At 40.7% G+C, this 22264-nt stretch overlaps 1 protein-coding gene across 1 annotated transcript in view; it reads right to left on the bottom strand.

Annotated features, from left to right (window-relative positions):
- CDH8 (cadherin 8) overlaps positions 1-22264 on the bottom strand; it is a 148067-nt gene that overhangs the window by 2239 nt on the left and 123564 nt on the right. The window contains exon 12 of the mRNA XM_058813798.1: positions 2789-3040. Coding sequence (XP_058669781.1) covers positions 2789-3040 — 252 coding nt within the window. The remainder of the gene's footprint in view (positions 1-2788; positions 3041-22264) is intronic.

The following is a 22264-nucleotide window of genomic DNA, read 5'->3' as shown; positions in this document are numbered from 1 at the left end:
TTTCCCTTTGGAAGTGAAGTTGGACTATCATTATTCACATAGTCTATAAAGATCTACATAAGGGATGGTGTTTTCAAATATTAGAGAGTGTTTTTCTGAAAACATAGCCCTAATGGGAGAAGGAAATCAGTGTTTTTCCTACCGGCTTCAAGAGACTCCTATTCTATAACTAAAAAGAGAGAGAGAAAATAAGTGAGATAGAAAGAGCTCAGCTCAATTTCAGAATCAGGGAGTGTTGCATAAAAAACTTTAGATGGGTTGTGCTTGGTTTTGTAGTTTTATGCTTAAACTTCAGCATTTACTGATTTACTGATGTAAATCTCAGTCACAAAGTGAAGCTGCAAAGTGCAGAAATAGAACTCTCCTTTCACTGTTCTCTCCCTTGCTTGATGTTGTACACAAATGTTTTATTAAAATATACCACAATGCTTATCTTGTAAAGCTTTAGTGTCTCTTGTGCCATTACAATCCATGATAAACTCCTAATAGAAATATACAAATATAAATATATATATAATGGAAAGAGATAAAGCTGTAAGAAGGCATCCAAAGCAGAGAGCCTGGGCTGGGGAAGGGCCTGCAGGGGCCAACTGAGGAGTGGCTGAGGGCACTGAGCTGGGTCAGCTGCAGCAGAGGGGCTGAAGGCAGAGCTCCCTGGGGCTGTAGGGACAGCTCTGAGCTCTGCTCTGGGCCAGGAGCAGGCTCAGGCTGAGATCAGGGAAAGGTTCTGCTTCCCCCAGAGGTGCTGGTGCTGCCAGGGAATGGGCACAGCCCTGAGGCTGCCAGAGCTCCAGGTGGGTTTGGACACCAGGGAGGGACAGGGGGGATTCCTGGGGGGTCTGCAGGGACAGGAGCTGGGTCAATGATCCCTGTGGGTCCCCTACAGTTCAGGACATTCTCTGATTCCATGTTTCACACAAGTCTTAGAATATACCACAGAGCCATTTTCCAACAGGTGCAGCCCACCCTGTGTTCACCTTACTGCTCAACACCCCCATGTGATTTCCAGCTTCCCATTCCACACCTGTTTATTCTGTAACTCGTGTGTGTGACTACTTCAGAACAGGACTTTGCTCTCTCTGCTTCTGTCCAGTCATTAGGACATGAGGGATTCAGTCCTACTGCCTGTGGCATCCACATTCTGTGAAAAAAATCCCTTCACCCAGGATTCTTCTCCTGGGAAGCTGACAAGCCTCAGAGAAAAGGAAAACAATTCTGATCTCATTTGCTTCTCCTGTGTTGTGCTCATGTGGAATGTGTTTGGAGATTGTTTACCCACAGGTGATTGTTCCATTGCATTCTGCTGGGAGTTGTTTTGACTCCTTGGCCAATCAGGGCCAATCTGTGTCAAGACTCTGGAAAGAGTCACGAGTTTTCATTATTATCTTTTTAGCATTCCGTAAGTATCCTTTCTGTATTCTTTAGCATACTATAGTATTCTTTAGTATAATATAGTATTATAAAGTAATAAATTAGCCTTCTGAGAACATGGAATCACATTCATCATTCCTGCCTTCGTCGGGGCATTCCCTTCAAATACAATAACTGCCAGCACTGTCAGTGCTGCTGCACGAAGTGTTGGACTGGACTGTCCCTCCTCCTCTCTGAACCTCACATCTCCTCAGAGCCAGCAGACACTGGGGGATTTGTGACGTGGGCCATACCACAGGCCAGGCCATGCCATGGGCCATACTGCAGGCTGTGCCACGAGCCAGGCTATGCTGTGGGCCAGGCCATGCCACGGGCTGTGCCGCAGGCCAGGCTGTGCCATTGGCTGGGCTGTACTGCAGGCCATGCCATGGGCCAAGTCATGCCATGTGTTGGGTTGTACCACAGGCTGTGCCATGGGCGAGGTCATACCACAGGCCAGGCCATGCCATGGGCTGGGCCGTACAGCAGGCTGTACCGCAGGCCAGGCTGTGCTGTGGGCTGTACTGCGGGCTGTGCCATGAGCCAGGCTATGCTGAGGGCCAGGCTGTGCCATTGGCTGGGCTATACTGCAGGCTGTGCCATGGGCCAGGTTGTACTGCAGGCCAGGCCATGCCATGGCTGGGCCATACTGCAGACCATGTGTCAGGCCAGGCCATGCCGCGGGCCGTGCCATGGCTGGGCCATACTGCAGGCCATGCAGTGGGCTGTGTTGTACCACAGGCCATGCCACAGGCCAGGCCGTACTGCGGGCCAGGCCATGACAAGGGCTGGGCTATATCACGGGCTGGGCCATACCACAGGCTGTGCCACAGGCCAGGCCATGCTGTTGGCTAGGCCGTACCACAGGCCGTACCATGGGCGTACCGGGCCATGCCATGGGCCATACTGCGGCCCATGCCATGAGCCAGGCTGTGCCATGGGCCATGCCATACCGCAGGCCATACCGCAGGCCATACCACAGGCCAGGCCATACCACAAGCCAGGCCATACCACAGGCCAGGCCGTACCGTGGGCCAGGCCATACCGCAGGCCATACCACAGGCCAGGCCATACCACAGGCCAGGCCATACCGCAGGCCATACCACAGGCCAGGCCATACCACAGGCCAGGCCATACCGCAGGCCATACCACAGGCCAGGCCGTACCACAGGCCAGGCCGTACCACAGGCCATGTCATACCACAGGCCATGTCATACCACAGGCCATGCTGTACCACAGGCCAGGCCGTACCACAGGCCAGGCCATACCACAGGCCATGCCATACCACAGGCCAGGCCGTACCACAGGCCAGGCCGTACCACAGGCCAGGCCGTACCACGGGCCAGGCCTTACTGCAGACCATGCCGTGAGCACCCACCGAGCAGCAGGATGATGCAGGCCAGGATGGCGATGAGGGCGCCCATGCTGAGCCCAATGGGTAGAACATAGGCCTCGGCATTGCAGGACTGCACGGTGCCGTCGCTGCTGCAGCCGCACACACGGATGGTTAGTGTGCCCGTGCTGCTCATGGGCGGCGTGCCGCTGTCACTGATGATGATGGGCAGCAGGTACACCTCCTGCTTCTGCCGGCTGAAGCCGCTGTGCTTGGCCAGGATGCTTAGGGTGTTATCTGCAAGGAAAAAATCTCAAGATGCATCAAGGGAAATTTAAGTTGGAAATTAGGAAAAAGTTTTTCACAGAAGGAGTGATAAAGTTCTGGAATGGCTGCCCAGGGAGGTGGTGGAGTCACCATCCCTGGATGTGTTAAAAAAGGCTGGATGTGGCACTGGATGCCACGTTATAGTTGAGGTGTTGGGGCTGAGTTGGACTCGATGATCTTTAAGGTGTCTTCCATCTTAATCATTCTGTGAAATCTGTGAAAATGGCAGCATCTCAACACACAAGCTCTTCCTCAGTGCCTTCAGGAACCTCAGCACAAACGTTCTGTGGCACGTGACACAGAAATGCCTCTTCTTTCTGTCCAGCTGCCTCAAGAAGTGCAATATATGCATTTTCTTGTGTGATAAGAAGATCATGATCCCTTATTTCTCCTCTGCATACAGCACTACAGAGATCTTCCCATCGATTCACCACTTTTTTTTCAAGTCACACAGTCATAAAAATCCAGCCAGTAAAACAAGAGAGAAATGAGATGTTAAAGAAACCCAGACTAAAAGCATATTCACCAATTAACACAAATCTTCCTTGCCTTACAGCCACAAACTATACATTTTCCACTGCCATAAAAGATTTTTCCTTTTTATATAAAGACAAAAGAAAAGCTAAATGCATTAAAAGTTGTGGGTCTAATTTTAAGAGCTCTAAACATTTATTTGACCTCAATGAAGACAAGAGAGCAAACCAGGCTGTATCTCCCATGGATGCAGACAGGAAATGAGTCTAGGACATCTTACCTCTGCACACATATGCAGAAAGTTAATTTTGGAAATATAAAGAGGCATCTGACTGCACGGCATCCTACACAGCCATAGAGTTACCCAGTGAAATCTCTCAGAGTCACTCAGTTCTCAGTTCACCAGACGAATACAAGTTGATTTTTCTAAAGGTAATAATACTGATTTTAATTTGGATAGTTATAAAAATTACAGATTCTAGACAGTTATAAACACACATATCAGATGTCAATAATCTTGTATGTGTCATAGTGCTCAGTTATAAACCATGATTAGTGGCATGTCAAATATACAGAAAATTCTGATTTCTTTATATACTTAAATAATCTGTAACTTTTAACTGTTTTATTCTGTGGAATAAAATAATAGTTCAATATTAGGAATTATACAAACAGAGTGCATGTTGACTTGCACTAGTTTGCTGTTTGTGTTTTGTTTAAAAAAAGTGATTCAGAGAAACAAAAAATAATATGTGTGTGTGTGTGAATGTTGCTGTGGAATCCAATGACAATTTCAAAATAGAGCTGCACTTCTTGTTTGGAAGAAGGAGTTGAGGTTCATTTTCCTGATGCATCATGAACAAAAGAAAGCCTCCTGATATTTTATGCTCTAAAATGGCCACGTGCAATGCTAAATGTTATTCCATGGAAGGAAAGAAAACACGGGGAGTGCTCATATGACAATAGGCTTCTCCTGAAGTTCAGGTCCCTTCCCACACAAACATTCTGTGATTCTATAATTTTCTATTCCTTCCACAGCAGAATCACCTACCAATCATGTTTACTTGGCCTAGAGAGGTTCTTCCTATAATTTATATTGCAGATGATGTAAACATTTCAGCATTTTTCATAAATTTAGATTATGCAACACATGAAGGTCAATCTAAAAATTAACTCCTTCATAAAACAGAATAAATATGGTCACTTTGCAGAACAAAAAGGATTCCTAATATTTTTTTTTCCCACAGGAAACCTGATATTTTATCTACTCCAGTTGGAAACAGTCACATCAAAACTGATGGCACCCTGGAGCTAAATAAATAGTCTAGTTCTTCCTTGTGCCCTTTTTAAAATGAAAGGAAGCATATGTGTTTACTGAAGACAAATTTCAGGTATAAGCTCTTAAGAATTCTGACAACTCAAATAGGACCAAAGTCCCTGATGATGCCCTGTGCCACGTGTGCCAGTGTGCTGCAGTGGAAAGTCACGTGTGTTTGAAGCCGATAATTAATATACATTTGGAAGTGAACAAACCTTGCACTCCTCCTTGGTTGGATGTGCCAGGTGTTAACACGTGTCCAAGTTAAACCATTTCCTTGTTCTCTGCAGGGAAAAGTTAAGTTGGGAAAAGAATCCTGTAGCTCAGTTTCCCTGAATATGGGTGTGTGAAGCTTTACCAAAGTAAGACTAAGTACAGAATGTGCAAAAGTTCTTTTCAATCTGATAGCTTTCTTTTCCCCCTCAGCACCCCTCCCTGTTTTCAAATACTGGAAAATCACCTGTCTGCTGTCATTCTCCTGCAAAATTAAAAATATCCCAGCATAAGCTGCATCCTTAATCCTTTTGCTTTAACCTTTCAAAAGAGAAAATAACTATGTGGTGCTCAATTTCCAGCTCTTTCTTGGAGACAAATTCCACTCAGAGGTGTCACATCTGTAGTCACTTATTTGGAACTCCAGAGACTTTTACAGTTCTATAGCACAGTGCTCTAAAATCTGTACTGATACAGGCTGTTCCTTCCCGTGAACCTGCTGCATCCTTCTCTGCCCAAGCTGGAGCACAGGATTGATTGCTGAGCCCACAGCCCTGCACTTTACAGATATGCAAAAGAGGGAAGGCACCTGCTTTAGGAAGGAACTAAAAAAGAGAAGCTGCACTTGGGAACAGCTTCAGATCCCTTCCATCCTCCTGAGACACTCACTGCCATCCTGTCTGCTGCAGAAAATTCTAATAAGCAAAAACCACAGCATAACTGAGTGAAAAAAGGAAGGATGTACTCCAAAGAGAAGGGGACAGAAAAAGTGAGAGGAAGGAGAGATGGAGAAAATAAAGTGCTCATCAGTGAAGCTTTGCTGACTGTAAGAAACCACCTGGTTTATTGATTGCTGGTTGCAAGTGATAACCACCATGGTTATCAATTCCAGTTTGGAAGTAATGAGAGAAAGCAAAAGAGATGCAAGGTATTTGGGATATTAACTGTTAGTTAAGTGAAAAATAAGTTGCAATCGCTGGTCAGAACTATTCAGAAGAGATGTCAAACAAGGAGAAGAGAATAACTTTCTTTTCTAACAGATGGCTTGTTTGGTTGGTTTTTTGTTCTTGGTTGGGGTTTATGTTTTGTTTGTTTGCTTGATTTTTGTTAGAAACCATGTTTGACTAAAAGCGAATATGTTATGCCTGGAAAGAAAAGAAACTGACAAGCAGAAAATAGAAAAAGCAAAATGAAATGACCAAATTGTTTTGCCAATGGGTGGCAAGTCCTCCATTTGACTTAGGAATTTTGTTTAGCAATAAATTCTTTCCCCTTCATAGCTATGTCTTAAAATAAATATACCTTGGTGTTGCTGGTGATGTGCAAGAACAATGACTCCCTGCGTTGACATTTTACTTGCTTCCTAGAACTTGAAGATAAATCCTGGCAGCTGATCAGCAATAAACTCAATTTATCTGATTTGCTTTCTCCTTTCTGGACATTCCAGAAGGAGCCTCCTCCAGGAACAACCTGGATGAATGAACTTGGCAGCAGGTGCTCAGCAGGAGAGGGGACAATCACATCTTCCCTTATCTTCCCAATTAACCCACTGATCCTTCCCTACAGCACTGCTCAGGTTGTTTATTTATTCATGGTACTTTCAGCAAAACAAGGAAAAGCACGTGCAGAAAAGCCCCAAAGCTCCCTGCTCACAGAGCTCTGAGGGGTCTGCCACAGGCACAGAGCCACTGAGGGTGTTTCTCCAGCCAGGGAGCCACATCCAGGAGAAGCTCTGACATTCTCCATCAGAACGACTCTCCAGGAATTCTGTGCCCTCTGTGGGGAAGGGGCTGGAGAATTCCATGGAAATGCCTGAGCCCTATGAAATACCCTCTCCCTGGTGATGTACCCACCACCCAGGATGGACCAGGAGCTGCATCCTGTTCTGCAGCCTCCAGGAATGGTGCAAAATCTTAATAACTCTCACAGCATCAGTGTCAGGTCAGGGGAGCACAGCTCTGCACATGCACACCTACAGCTCAGGGCAGGAGCTCACTTTTGCCTTTTTTACATATAATAAAACCTGGTGGCTCAGCTCCCTGGCTGACTCTCAGTCTCTGAAATTTACAAGCAGATTCTCGAAATAACCATGAAAGAGACTGTTTTGGGAATATCTCCCTCACAGCTGGAACAAAGGATGACAATGCAGAAGGTCTTTAAAAGATGTCCAGTATGGTTTTCAGACAAAGGTAGTTTGCATAACCACAGCAATTACCCCAGGGCCAAGTGCTTTCTGCACATTCCCCAGCTGTTCTCAAATCTCCCAGATCTCTTTTGAGGCTCATGGATGAACGATTTTGAGAAAATGTAAATGCAATCATTTTAATACAAAGCTACTTCTGGATTTTCTGGACATGAGTGACTTTAACAGCATCAACAGCAATCAGGATGTGAAATTAGCAGGCAGGAGTCAATCCCTTCATCTCCCACTTTGTGCAAGAATGTATCTTGCAATTTTAAGCCAGACAATAAAATAACAGAACAAAAGTAAAAATCAGAAGCAGTGAGTTTGCACTTGTCATTTTCTCTGCACACATTATTGCAATTCTTTAATTCCCTTGCAGTCTCTAATATGCTCAGATCAGTGGAGTTCCCTGCTGTGCCACCTTACACCTACAGAATTCTGCCTTTCTTTTTTTACCCCTTTTATAATGTCCTCAGAAAGATCAAATAATTAATGGTATTAAGGACTTTGTGGTAGAAGTTGTTATCTATGCTGGATATATTACTTATGTGAAGAAGGAATTTTAATTGGAAACTCTACAGCTGGAAACAGCAGAATGACAAATATACATTTCTTCCTGTTTATTAGAGCTATCATTCTGTGTACATTTTAAAATCTCAGATTCTCTGTAAAATAGGGTTCTTTGACACAAGTAGAAGAGCAGCAGGAATATCCTTACTGTGACACTCCCTGCTTTTTCTGATAAGGAAAAGACAGGGACAGCTCATTCATCTCCAATCTCTCTTCAGAAGTAGCATCTATTCTTAAATAAAAACCCCAAACAAAATAACTGAGCAATTGAATTATTATCATCAAGGTTTCAGTAGAAACTAGCAAAATACAGGGAGAAAACCAGAGCACATGGCATCTGAAGGAAGGTGAGTCCTAGAACACTCAGCAACCAGCTGCAAAGGCACTAGAATAGAACATTCAAGAGAATGCTGATGCCATTTCAGCTTTGCATAACCATTAATAACCATAATCAATATGCATGTGTCTCTTGTAATAGTTAATATTTACTAGTGGACACCTTACAATGTCAAACACAGATTTTTAAAAGATCATTTCAAACTTTGGTACTTTTATTTTTCTTCAGAATTCAAACCTAATCACAGAGAAATGGTGGATGACAGGAAGATTCCAATCCCCTTTTTAGAGCCTGAGAATAAAACTGTCAAGAGATACAGAGGTGTCTCAAATAGTCACTGTATAAGTCATTACTAATCATTATTATTTTTTAATATTTTCTCAGTCATACTTTGTTTCTAAGAAAAGACTTACAAATAGCACCTTTTTAAATTGGTAGGATTGCACTGCAGGAAAAACCCAGCGACTGCAGCCCAGACAAGTCACTGCCCACAGTCCCACATGTGCTAATTCTCTTGTTTTGAAATTTCTTTCTTTTTCCTTTTGCAATTACAAAATCCCTGGGAAAGAATAGTCCTGATGCCCTTTCTGATCCACCACAAGAACAGAAGTGGCAACTCCAAGCACACCCTCATCCATGCTCACCTTTTAAAAAGCTGCTGCTCACAAATGGGCCCTGAGCTGAAAAACTGATTTATTTCAGTTTGTTTCAGGCTCCACTTTAGTATAAGTTGGAAGCATCAATTTCCTGCTTCCAAAAGAATGAAATTAATATGCTTTATGAGAAACCCATGTAAGGCAGATTTTTTTTTCTGCCTTAGGCTGAAACACATTTTAAAGGAATATTTGATTAAAAGGGTGCAATTATAAGTTTGTATGTTATAAATTTGGCAATAGTTAGTAGCTGAAAAAACCCCCTATTTTTACATTAAAACTGCTATAACAATTTTGTTTCATGATTAAACTTCGTGTTTTCAACATGGCTGTATGTATAAAAAATCCATTTTTATGATGACATACACATATGTATGTATATTAATATATCTATATATACAACTGTGTCGTGTATTTTTACAGCTGTACCAGGCCTTCCTCGATGATTATCTCAAACAAAATCCTCTTGAGCTGTAGTTTACAAGAAAAAGGACCCTTTGTCAAATCTTTGTGCTAAAGACATAAATGTCCTATTCAAATAGAAGGCTTACAAAATCATGTGAAATTAAAGAAGGCCATTTTTTACAGTATATTTTTGCTGACTTATGATGGCCAAACCATATGGGCACTAAAGCCTCCACAGGTATTCCAAACTGACCTGCTTTTCACAAATGTAAAAAATTCATGATGTCTTCAAAAAAGCAGATTGATGATTGCTATCAAATTTGATAGCAGACAGCAGGTTCAGACAAAGAAACTTTTTGTCATAAAAATTCGGCTGATTGATCAAATTCTCTTTCCTGCCCCATAGCAAGTTGCATTCCATACTGGCATATTTAATGGCAATTCACAAAGCATTCCTATGACAAATTTACGAACACTTGAATGATTTTGGGTTTTTTATAGACCTGAACTTTCTGCAATTTCTTAAAACACCAATAAGAACACAGGGAAAGAAAAAGTATTTAGTGTGAGAAAATGTATTGGTAGAAGAATAATTGGAAAATGTCATATATTTTGTATCTTTGATTATTTTCTCCTCTTTACCAGTTGGCTTAAATAATAACAGTTTATGCCAGAACTGAGCAGCTGAATCAACTAATGAATAAAAAAACCTAAACACATTTCCTTATAGTCCTTTGCAGAAATAAAAAGTACTGCTGGGAATTTTGAATCATGAGCAAAGTAATATTTAATCGTGTATACATCATTCTCATATGTTAAAATTTCTTGGAAAGGGGAATAATTATGTTAGTGCTACTGTGTAATACAGAACTTGTAGTAAATAAATTCTTGACAGAAGGGGAAAAAAAAGCCAGACAAATTAACAGTAAAGTGATGATGAATAAGCATTTCCTCCTACCTTTTTCCTTTGAAAATGTGAACTTTAGATAATAGTCGGTATAATTTCTAGTTCTATTCCTTTGGAAAAGTCTGAACTTTAGATAATTGTCTCTTAAGTATTCTAAAACTTTCCTTTGACCTTTAGGCCAGCAGAGCTATAATCAAACATAACTATATGGTCCCTTGCAGTCTAGCAGCAACTCCTGTATTTTGTACCTTGGTTTTTTAACTCATTGAAGAAAGGACAGAAAATCCCTGCTGAAGAAATAATGATGTAGAACACATTGAGTCTGAAATAATACCAGTTTTTTTGTTAATGGAGTAGAGAAATAATTAGGACATGGTACCTCTCTCTCTCTTTTCAATTTACAGACACAGAGAGAGAGAGTCAAAGCAGGAAATTTTGGGTTCTGGGTCTGTTTAAGTTCCACCTTGTCTGAACTGCACCCAGCACATCTGACTGAACCTCACTCACTCTGGTTTGTCTGTTCATCTCTTCCAAACCCCTTGAGAGGAATGGCAGATTTGTCTTTACAAACTACCTGTGTGTCTGCTGGTAGGTAAAACCAGCACTGGGAGATAAAAGAAACAATGAGAAGGATTCCACTGATTGATGAATGGAAAAAGATATTTGCTTTTACAAATAAACTTAAGGTTTGCTGATAGATGAAATTAGATATTGAGAGACGAAATAAACAATGGGGAAGAAAAACCCTAAATTCTATAAGAATTACAAATTAAAAGGGAGGGTTATACCTTAGAAGGGGATCTTTGGTATCAGGCCTATTGGGAAGTCTGAACCTCTCAAGAACCTCAGCCAAGGGGGAAAGACAGAAGGGAAATGTGGCTGGAAATTGGGATATAAAGGAGGCTGTGTTCTCCAAAAATTGGAGAGATCCCAGGGGAATGCCCCATGGCCTCTCCCTTTATTCAAACAAAGAAAAAGGGCTCCTCTGTCTCCTTTTTGGACATAAACCTCTGGTGTTTGTGGATTAATTTTTCTAACACCCTGCTGCCACTCGGGCTTGGCACTCCCGTAATGGGAAGCAAACCCAGGCCAGTGAGGGTGAGAGATGAGCTGAACCAGCCCTGGCTTTTGCCCCTCCTGTTTCTCTCCTGCATGCCAGCAGGCAGCCACAAAGCTGTTTACCAATAATGCCACTGCTGTGACATGTTTGCTCCATTCCGATCACATCACTGCGTGGCACGTGCATTGAATGGTACATCTGTAAAGTGTAAGAATTAATGCAGGTTGCCAAGCTCTGGTTTAGAAAAAGAGATGAAATGGCTGTCAATGTGTTCAGCATTAAAAATACATTATTAACACAGCAATTTGCATAGACTGATGGATCATTTTTGAAATCTGCATATTCTAGTTAATTTTATTCTGTTGTTATTTTAACCAAAAAGTTTCAGATAGTGATACAGTGTTTTACAGCACTTTGATATAATAATGCCTATATTTTGCATTTGAACCAAGAACTTTCCAGTACTCTATTACCAGATTCCAACAAAAATGCTGCAAGGGAAAATAAAAAAGCCAAGATATTCCAAGGCTGTGCCATCTGCTTTTCTTTGGAGGGTTAATGGATTCTCAATCTTTCTATGAATACCTACTTAACAAATGCAGTGTGGGAGAAGTTGGTGGCAGACAGGGATCTGAGCCCCTCAGGCCACAGTGACAGGTACAGCTTTAAACATTACCCTGACTGCTGTTCTGTTCTGTGTAGAGCTAAACCTCCACCAGGTTCAGTGAAATTCAGAGTGATTTTGGTAAGGGATGGAAAAGTTCCAAGAATTCCCAGCCATGCTCTTCACCTTCCTCACTTCACACACATCCTCCATTTCTTACATCAGTGACTTCCAGGTCTGCAAAAGTTCACAGACCTGGGGACTACGAAGACAATCATGGATGTTTAAAGTGTATCTTTCTTTATACAATGTAAACTCTCAATATCACAGTAAAAACCATAAAACTTAAGTAGCAACCTTTTGGGTATTAGATGTGATGTGTTCTTGCCATTTAAGTAATTTAACATCCATTCCCCATGCCATGATTATCACCTTTTCCATTCCAATTCTGTGCTGAATGTACATAGAGGCTTGGTAGGGATTTAAAGCGATTTACCAGTAAATCATACACCAGCCCTTAAAAACTAAATCTGTAATCAGACCTATCAACCATATTGAAGTTTTGTTGCAACAGTAAAAGCCAAATTCTAGCCCTACAACTGTATTTCTATTATGCCACTTACTTTTTACATAATGTCCACTTTGAAATACAGCAGCAGAAAGCAACCAGCAGACTATAAAAACAGCAACCAGCATTTATTGGAATGCTGCCTTTTTGTACTGGTGTAATAAAGGTCTTGTCAGCACTTCCATTACAAAATGCCAATTTTCAGAGGTTTATAACTCTGACATAACAACTTCCTATGAAAAGAAATTTAGAATGTGGACTCTCTGCCAAAGAGCATTGAAAGTTAAATACTGCTTACGTTGGCTGGGGCATTTTAAGTCAGAAAATAAATTAAAAACAATTCTGACTTAACATTTTCTTGAGCTGGTGCCACTGAAGAAAAAAAAAATGTGGCTTTGATAGTAAAAAGTGCCAGATCCTGCAGTTCTTATACAGCAGAACTCCCTTGAAGTTCCCTGAGAACAATTTCTGTGAGAGCCCTGAAAGGAGTGCCATTATACATTTTTGTAAATGTCATCAAGAGTTATATTAGCTTTTTGTAATTCGAAAGACTGAAATGTTATGGTGTAACATTGCCCCTGGGCACACAGGCAGCATGATAATGACTTTGGGAAGACATTCTGATATGCAGATTACATATAACCATAACAATTTGTTATCATCAGACCATTAATGGCAGTAATTCAGGCTTCTACCTCACACCCAAAGGATTCACACATGCCTTATTACAGGCACACCTCTAACAGAGGAAGTTATTCCCATGGGGAAAACTCATGGCCTTTTGAAATGCAGGGAAGAGCAAAAGCCATCCAGAGAAGGAATTCCAGTGAGTGAAAAAAACCCATTTATAGAGTGGAATAGTTTGAAAAAATTTTCAAATGAAACATCCCAGATAATCTTTGGAATGTTTCTGGACAGCACGCAAACATTACATGGAAAAAGCCTGGAATAGCCACAAGTCCCAGACTGGGATATACAGCTGGATCATGGAGAATCACAGCAGGAGCACACACAGATTGAATTTAGATTCCAAGCCCAGGACATACTGCAAGACCCTGCCTTTGCTCTGTACATGGTGGGACACAATACAGAACTTGGCAAGAAGCAGCCAGGGAAAGATGTCAGCACTTGAATTCTGCCTCACCACAGAGATGTTACAAAGTCACTGCTACTATGGGTGAATATTATGAATATATATGTTCATATATTATGAATATATGAAACTACAGCACCAGCTCAGAAGTTTAGAGTTCTCATGAAATCAAAGGTTGAGTGAGGTGGGAAAGAACCTCCAGAGATCATCTGGTCCAACCCTGCTCACCACAGCTACCCAAACCCCAGGACCTTGTCCAGCTGCCTTCTGAATATCTCCAAGGATGGGAGTTCTAAAAGTAGTAAAACAATTGTATTCACAATAGAAATATAACTGTGATAAAAGAAAAGACATATTATTCAGTGTTTCTCTTCATCCCATGAAGAGAACTTGTGAGGTATAAATATATAAAGAATCTGCAAGCCAAGAGAACACCTTGCAAATGGTTCCTTGTTGTCTTCTAATTTGTCATGAAGAGTCTGATAAAGTACAAGTGAAGTGTTTAGGAAGAAACTGCAGTAGAAATACAAAGCATGATCACATAAAAATATTAGAAGAGATAGGGATTCTACTGGCAGAGGAAAATACATCTCATTATGCCAAAAAGACCTCTGTGATCATGAAGAAAAATCATATAAAGTTTAAATAACATATGAAAAAACATATAAAGGTGAGCAGAAAAAAACCAATAGATACTTTGAGAAAGTTATGTTTCCTTACAAGGAAAAAAAATTATGAAAAACATTTTTAGTTTAGAAAAAGCTATGGTCTACATATGAATTTTTGAAGCAAGTGGTTCTGCTAGACAGACTGTATTAGAACTCTATAAAGTTTTTAGCAACTATATCTTTTGATTTTGCCTGTTAGTACAAAAAAGGCACAAGACAAGTAAAAGCTGATTTCTTATAATCTTTTTTCTCATTTAAAAATAGAAAACATTAGTACAAAGAAGCGATAACAATGTGGATTAGATTAAATGATACAGAAGGAGATGTCAGGGTAGAACTGAGGTAAACTACCTCCCTCTGTGTTCAGTGTTGCAGCTCATATCAAAGCTGCCACCTGCCATCAGACTGGGCTCCACCATCTCCTCCCCTCACAATTCCTCATGTTTCCTGTCTGGGATTTCCAGAAGAATCCAAAATACCCCTCCCTTAGAGCACTCTGAAACTCAGCCTTTACCAGCCCCTCTTCTCACAGCTCTGCAGCGTTTGCACAGCACAACAGCAACACAGTGATTAAATGCTTTATCCAAATTCATAGAGGAAAGCCATAGCCAAGCTAAACAGAAATGTTCCAAACTCCAGAACAATTCCTCAATCAAAAATCCATCACTCCTGTAGAGTGCTCTGAGATCGCAAGGTCTTAATCTTTGTTGGGGGAGCACTGCATAATTTACAGGAGGGTCACAGGTAATGGATGAAAAGGTTATGGAAAGTGACAGGACCCAGCTAAGCAAGGTTAGGGAGCAACAAGTTGGAAAAGCCTACATGAATTAGTTTTATTTTGTATTATTTCCAACAAGCTCTATTTTAGCTTCAGTTTTAGGTTAGACTGAATGAGAGTTTCATAAAGAAAGAAAGCCGAAAAGTTTTACCTGTGTTTATGAAAGCGATGTGAAATTGTTATGTCATTAAAGAGAAGAAAAAGTTCAGTGTTCATTTTCAAACAGCCCAATATTCTTAGAAGAGAGCAGAAAGCTTTCATCAGCATTCAGAGATTACTGTTGGTGCTCCTTTTAAAGTTTGGGACTTCAACCCAAACTCTACTCAAAACTCCACCACAAGGACTTCATTCCTGATTTAGCTCTTAGAGTCAGATTACATAAAACCCCGATCCTACAGAGTTACAATTACTGTTTAGGCATGAACACAGTCTTAGCCTCCAGCCAGAGTGCAGTTTGCCAGTCTGAGCCCAGGGTTAGTCAGGCCAGGCTGGGGGCTCAGCCTTTGCTCTCTGAACACGGGCACAGAGCTCCCACTGCTTCCCTGATTCCCACATCCATCAGTTACCTTTGGAGGACCCCACGAGCTCCTCCTCTTCAGTGCCATCAAGCAGACATCTGGTCCTTTTCTTCAAGTTCTATTTATCTCTCCCTAACAAGCTGCCTTATTATCTCACTTCAAACAGGGGCCCATCTTCACTCCCTCTCTAATCAGTGCTGATTACCAAGTGTGCACATCCTATCATTTTAGGATATGCAAACTCTCTCCCCAGACTAGACAGGTCAACTGATGCATTTCATTTCTTTGCTGTGTTTGGCTCAGTGTGTAAGATCTTTCCGTTCAGTCAAATCATGTATTCTACCTCTTCCCTGCCCTCTGAATGCATTGCCTTCTAGGCAGATTTATTATATAAATATTACATGCTAATAATTACATAAATATGTTACTAATTACTGGCTGCTTGCCAAATAAAATATGTCCTAATTAGACAGAATTAAATGAAGACCAACAAAGTGACATATTTTACAACAAGATCACCCATAAAAATTACAAAATCAGGAGTTGAAGGGGAAATAACCTAAGTGGTACAAACCCCCCCCAAAAAAATAGTTTTGTCTCTCTTATTCTCTAAAGGCTTATGTTGGAAGCTGTAGTAAAAAAATCTCCTGTTTCCTTCAGTGTGTCACTGCTGTACTTGCTGTGACAGAGAAATACAACCAGTTCTTAAACAGTCACCTCCTGAAAATGAATAAGGAGGAGATAAAAGGGTATGTAAAATATAAAATATAAACTTATTTGAGCACCCCAGAGAGGTTCAGGAAAATGCAGAGACAGAATTCACATAATAATCAATGTTATGGTCACCCTGCAGGAACAATGGCTGTGATTCCAACAGTAACTCCTTCCTTCTGTAAAACACTTGTTGGATTGGTTCAAAACAAGATACAAATTAGAACATGATCTGAGCCTTTTAAACTCACATTATAATGTCAGTTGTGTAATAATTAATCAGATAAGCCTTAAAGCTAAGTGTGAAAAATAAACACCTTCTATTTTTAATGGAGCATCCACGTGCAAATAATCTGATACAATTGCAAAGGGAGATTTTTCCTAATCAAAGGGAAAAGTAACAGTTAAGAGGTGATAATTCCTGCTTACATTTTTTTCACTTTTAGCCTGTTTATCCCTCCTCTAGTAGCACAGTGTTGGTGGTCTTTCAATCTTTACTGCAACTGAAAGTTTAAAATGAGACTCCTATCTAGTTTCTCATTAATTGACAAAAGTGCAATTAGAGCAACTACTAAATTAATTCCTCCTCAAGAGCCTGCATTTAGGATACGATAAAACAAAGAGCTCATATTCCATAATGAGAGCAACCAAGAAATTTACAAAGAGGGAGAGAAGGGGAAAATAAAGAAGTAAAAGGGAAGGAGGGAGGGAGGAAAGAAAGAAAGAAGGGAGGAAGTAAGGAAGGGAGGGAGGGAAAGAGAGAGAGAAATAAAAAATAAAGAGAAAGAGAGAGAGAAAGAAAGAAAAGAAAGAAAGAAAGAAAAGAAAGAAAGAGAAAGAAAGAAAGAAAAGAAAGAAAGAGAAAGAAAGAGAAAGGAAAGAAAGGAAAGAAAGGAAAGAAAGGAAGAAAGGAAGAAGGAAGGAAGGAAGGAAGGAAGGAAGGAAGGAAGGAAGGAAGGAAGGAAGGAAGGAAGAAAGAAAGAAAGAAAGAAAGAAAGAAAGAAAGAAAGAAAGAAAGAAAGAAAGAAAGAAAGAAAGAAAGAAAGAAAGAAAGAAAGAAAGAAAGAAAGAAAGAAAGAAAGAAAGAAAGAAAGAAAGAAAGAAAGAAAGAAAGAAAGAAAGAAAGAAAGAAAGAAAGAAAGAAAGAAAGAAAGAAAGAAAGAAAGAAAGAAAGAAAGAAAGAAAGAAAGAAAGAAAGAAAGAAAGAAAGAAAGAAAGAAAGAAAGAAAGAAAGAAAGAAAGAAAGAAAGAAAGAAAGAAAGAAAGAAAGAAAGAAAGAAAGAAAGAAAGAAAGAAAGAAAGAAAGAAAGAAAGAAAGAAAGAAAGAAAGAAAGAAAGAAAGAAAGAAAGAAAGAAAGAAAGAAAGAAAGAAAGAAAGAAAGAAAGAAAGAAAGAAAGAAAGAAAGAAAGAAAGAAAGAAAGAAAGAAAGAAAGAAAGAAAGAAAGAAAGAAAGAAAGAAAGAAAGAAAGAAAGAAAGAAAGAAAGAAAGAAAGAAAGAAAGAAAGAAAGAAAGAAAGAAAGAAAGAAAGAAAGAAAGAAAGAAAGAAAGAAAGAAAGAAAGAAAGATAGATACTTAGGGATAAAATCCAAATATAGTCAAACCAAAACAAAAGGTTACCATGAGGTGAACACAGAACTTCTTAGATGCAATATGACTCTGCTGGGTAATATATTGAGGTGGTGATGGGGCAGAGGTTCAACCAGAACCTTTAGCCTCAGTACATCATTCCTCCTACTCAGAATTAAATCCATTTCCAGGAAGTCAAAAACAGTCAGTGCAAATGTCCATGAACATTTCCACCCCAGAAATTGCTTTTTGCAGAAAACCTAGAGGAATCAGATGTACCCATCAAGCCAGGAGTGGTACTTAGAAATCTCTGAACTCTTTCAGAAGGTAGCTGCTTAAAAATCTGGAAATTTATCTCCAAATATTATATATTCACTTAGCTATAAATACTACTATTAAATACTTCTTAAGTCCTAGAATATGATAATCATGGGTGCTGTGAGTTTTTAAGGAGTCGTGTTAAGGCACTTGGGGAACCTTTGATTAAAGGCTGGTGGAGCAATGTTTCACACAATCCCAGGATGGGTGAGGCTGGGTGAGAACTTCCCATCACAGAAACCTGGAGTAAGAAAAGGCTGGAAGGACCCAAAGGGGCTGCCCTGGTGGCACCTCCCTGCTCCAGCAGGGCCATCCCAGAGCCCAGGGCACAGCAGTGTGTCCGTGTGGCTCTGCAGTGTCCCCAGGGAGGAGATGATGTCCCCAGGGCTCAGGCCCTGCCCATTGATGAATTCCAAGGAGTTGGTACTGCAGATCCTACTGCTGTTAGTGCAGAAGTTCTGCACTCAGTAAGAACACCACCCTTCTGCCTGCAAAGAAGTTCAGTCTTGAGATCTTGACTTAATGTCTATTTTCCCATTATGTGTCTGAAATTAAGTCACACTGAAGATTCAATTTGTTCTTCTCTGCTATTTCTTTCATCCATGTTCCATGTTATTACTGAATCAGACAGATTTTCAAGCTAACTTACTGACCAAATTCTTTTGCTCTCCTGTTTTGTTTTCACAACTTTTTATCCCTTACTCACTCTTCTTTAGATTTGTTATGAAATTAATGCAATAAACTGGAAAAGAGAGTTAAGGACGTTACACTACCAAGCTTGATGAAACTCCTACAGCAGGAAAATTCACAGCTGTCCAATCCATTCCCTCATCATGAGTAAGCACTGTCGTGCATATGGTGCACAACACTGACCTCAGATCTTTTTCACTCAGATTGCATCTGGTTCTCAATTAGTTTGATTTATAAAATGAAACATAATTGACGTCTTGGCAACATTCTGTTGCTAGCAGCACAAATAATAAATTAAGAGCGAGTGAAGTAAAAGTCTCTTTAGTCATGTATGCATAATGGCAGGCTGCATGTATTTGGGTTTAGCTGGGTCTCATCACCCTCACTGGAAGCTGTTTGGGGCTGGGTCATGTTTGCACTAATGCTCTGCAATAACTCTGTAATTGTGTTTGATTCAAATGACCAAAAAAAGGCAGTCTCTGAAAGGATGGGATGCTGTGGGAATCAGTCTGATTTTCCAGTGTGCATATACAACTCCTCTGTAGCTGTCTGAAAGTCTGCATTTGGGAGGCTTGGAAAGAAGTTGTCACCACAGAGCTCAAGTGAACCAGGAGGGAAAGGTTAAACAGCATTTGGAACAGAAGCTCCCAGGAAAAACTTTGCCAGGGCAAAACTGTGAAAAGTACAGAGGGGCTGAAGAGGAGCTGGAGGTGCCTGCAAGAGGACAATCAGCTTACCAGATGGCCCCCTCCTTGCTGGTTCATCCATCAGCTTGGCCCGTCCAGTCCAGTGAAGACTTGATGGATCACCTCTGGCTTAGGGCGAGGAGAGAGGGAATCTGTCTGGAGTCCTGCATCCTGAATACAGGAGAGGAGTGAATAAGGATTCAGGTGGACAGAACAGACAGAAGGGTCACAGGGTGGAGGAGCTGGCAGCTGAGTTAGCCTCTGAAGAGTTGATCTTAATTCTCTGTTTCTGCTGTGTGCACCAAGAAGGAGTCACCTCTTTAGCCTATTGAAGTGGTGAAAAGCACACAACCACTGTAAGAAGCTGAAATCACCCAGGCAGGGGTGAAAAGTGTTTGCAGGAGAACTGCACTGACTCTTCACCTGGTTTGTGGCTCTGCATGCAAGAAGAAAGCCAGGAAAGACAGCAGAAGCAGGTGTCAGTGAAGGACAAAGGATTGGAGTGGAAAAATGCTGGCTTCCCATCTACAGTAATGCAATCACTTCAGAAAACAACACCACAGCCATCCCTGCCAGGGAAGTTGTTTCAAATCTCACTCAACTGATAGTCAACATCAAGGAAAAACAGAACTTGAGGGAACAACAGAACACAGCTGATAGTGATTATAGTAAAGAAAAAAGGGGGAAAGGAAGCAGAAAGTTATCAGCAGAAAGACACTGAGAGCATTGGCACCAGCATTCTCAGCTAGGTGAGACTAACACTGCAGTGCCAGGGAAAAGTGTAGCCTTGATAGGAATAGTAGGCAGGAGTCAGATCTATCACTTCAACTGCAATGTAAAACCAGTGAAAATGGAAATTCATCCACTGCCTGGCAAGACAGAACCTCTGAGCACTACTGGAATGTACTGGGGTCCCTTGGGAATATTATCATTATCTTGGAATTCTACCAAGTCTTCTAGAATTTGAGAATAATCCAAAGATGTATAACACCGATTTCCTCCTCACAGAGCTCATCACTTGTCACTGAGAAAGGGCTCCTCTCTTTCAGTTCTTAGGCACAGTCCTACTTCGCAGGATGACATTACATCTTAGAATTGTCAGATATGCAAATGAGAAAATTGATTACTTTTCTCACAAAGGATGATCTAGCATGTTTTCTGATCCAAAGCAGTTTCAGGCAGGTGAATTGTCTAAGGACCAAGGATAAAGGTACCTGAGTATAATAAATAAAGAACTGCATGAATTATTTCAGGGTCTTACCACTTGCCACCCAGTGCACAACCACTCACTCCAGCAAAGCTGTTTGGCTGGCTGAACATCCCTTTTCGCATATTAATGCAGTGGAGCTTGAATCAGTCCTGTCCTTTCCATGGTGTCCCTGCCTGGTGCCACAGTGTCCCCAGGTCCCCTCCCAGCCCCACCATGATCCTGACACATTTTCCAGCAGCAGAACAAGGCACACCAGACACATAATTCATAAAAGGGGGCTCAGTAGTTTAGGATAACTTGCAGGCCATCAGTAGACTGTGTTACTTCAGGACTGTAAATCACATTTTGTTTTTAGCTGAGAAAGGCAAGTATGCATCCAAAATATAATTAAGTATTTTTAGGAAAAAAAAAAAAAAAGCCAAATTATTCTTAATTCACAGAATTACAGTGTTTCATAGAATGTAGTTACCTTAACTACCACATGATTTGTTTTGGTAATATTTAGACCTTCCTACTCAGCAAAATAACATTTTTATGCTTTGTTTTAATTTATTTAACTTAAAATTTCTAATAGAAGCAAAAAATGAACTTATTGAACAAAATCTTTCAACCACACTACAAAGAAAACATTTCAATAATTTTGTATTAGCAATTTCATTATTAACTCTATTATTCATAAAAAAATCAATAAACTGAGGTTCTTCTGGCATGCACAGGTTACAAAAATGTTGAACTTTGCTATTTAACAACTCCAGTTTAAATGCCATGTTGAGAATAAGATTGATAGTATGATATTTATAATACATTTTTCACACTATGAACACTCCTGGAGAAACATGATGTGTGCCTGTGGATGGCAGATCCTGACACACCAGTGCCAGATAATAGGGTACTTTGTGTTTGTTATTTTTTAATACATTGCAATGCTTTATTTTTATCTCTGCTCCTTTCACACTGCTTGCACCTTGTTATGCAAGTATTCCTTGTGATTTCTGGTGACAAAAACCACATCTATTAAAAGAGATGTTGATCAATGCTTTTCCTTAGATTATGCCTCATATTCCTTTACATCTTATGGATATTATTCCATACCACTAATATTGACAGATGGTAGAAAAATAATAACTTATAAGATGCAAGACTGAGCACATCACTTAATTTGAAGAAAACCACTAACAAGGATGTGATTTGGAATGTTTTGGAGTTTGAAAGTCTAATTACTGATATAGAAAAGAAACGAGGATGATAATTAAACCCATTAGAAATACATAAGCATGTGCTTTCCCTCGAGCAGCGCCATTGTGGAACAGCCTCTGGCACGTGGCAGCTGGGCCACAAAGCTTCCCAAAATTGCCTGAAACTGCAGCAATGTGTGAGGATGTGCTGCTCACATCCAAGGCACTGTTTGGGTGCTGTGATTCTGGATGTTCACTGCACATCCACCCAGAAATGATGGGCTTAATGATGTCCTTGCTCTGGAAATTTGTACCTGGGGTCAGGGGGTTAACTTTGAAATTGGGCAAAGTGAAAGCAGGGCAATGAAACAGAGGAGTCACCTCAGAGCTCTCTGAGGGACACATTTGGAGAGAAAAGTCAATCAAAAACACAGAAGGAGCTTCAGCTGGCAGCTGAGACAATGGCAGAGAGACTTATCCAGAAA

The sequence above is a fragment of the Ammospiza caudacuta genome, chromosome 13, assembly GCF_027887145.1.
Source record: "Ammospiza caudacuta isolate bAmmCau1 chromosome 13, bAmmCau1.pri, whole genome shotgun sequence".
Taxonomy (NCBI): domain Eukaryota; kingdom Metazoa; phylum Chordata; class Aves; order Passeriformes; family Passerellidae; genus Ammospiza; species Ammospiza caudacuta.
Note: the sequence above shows the minus strand (reverse complement) of the source record. Positions and strands in the feature narration are given on the sequence as shown.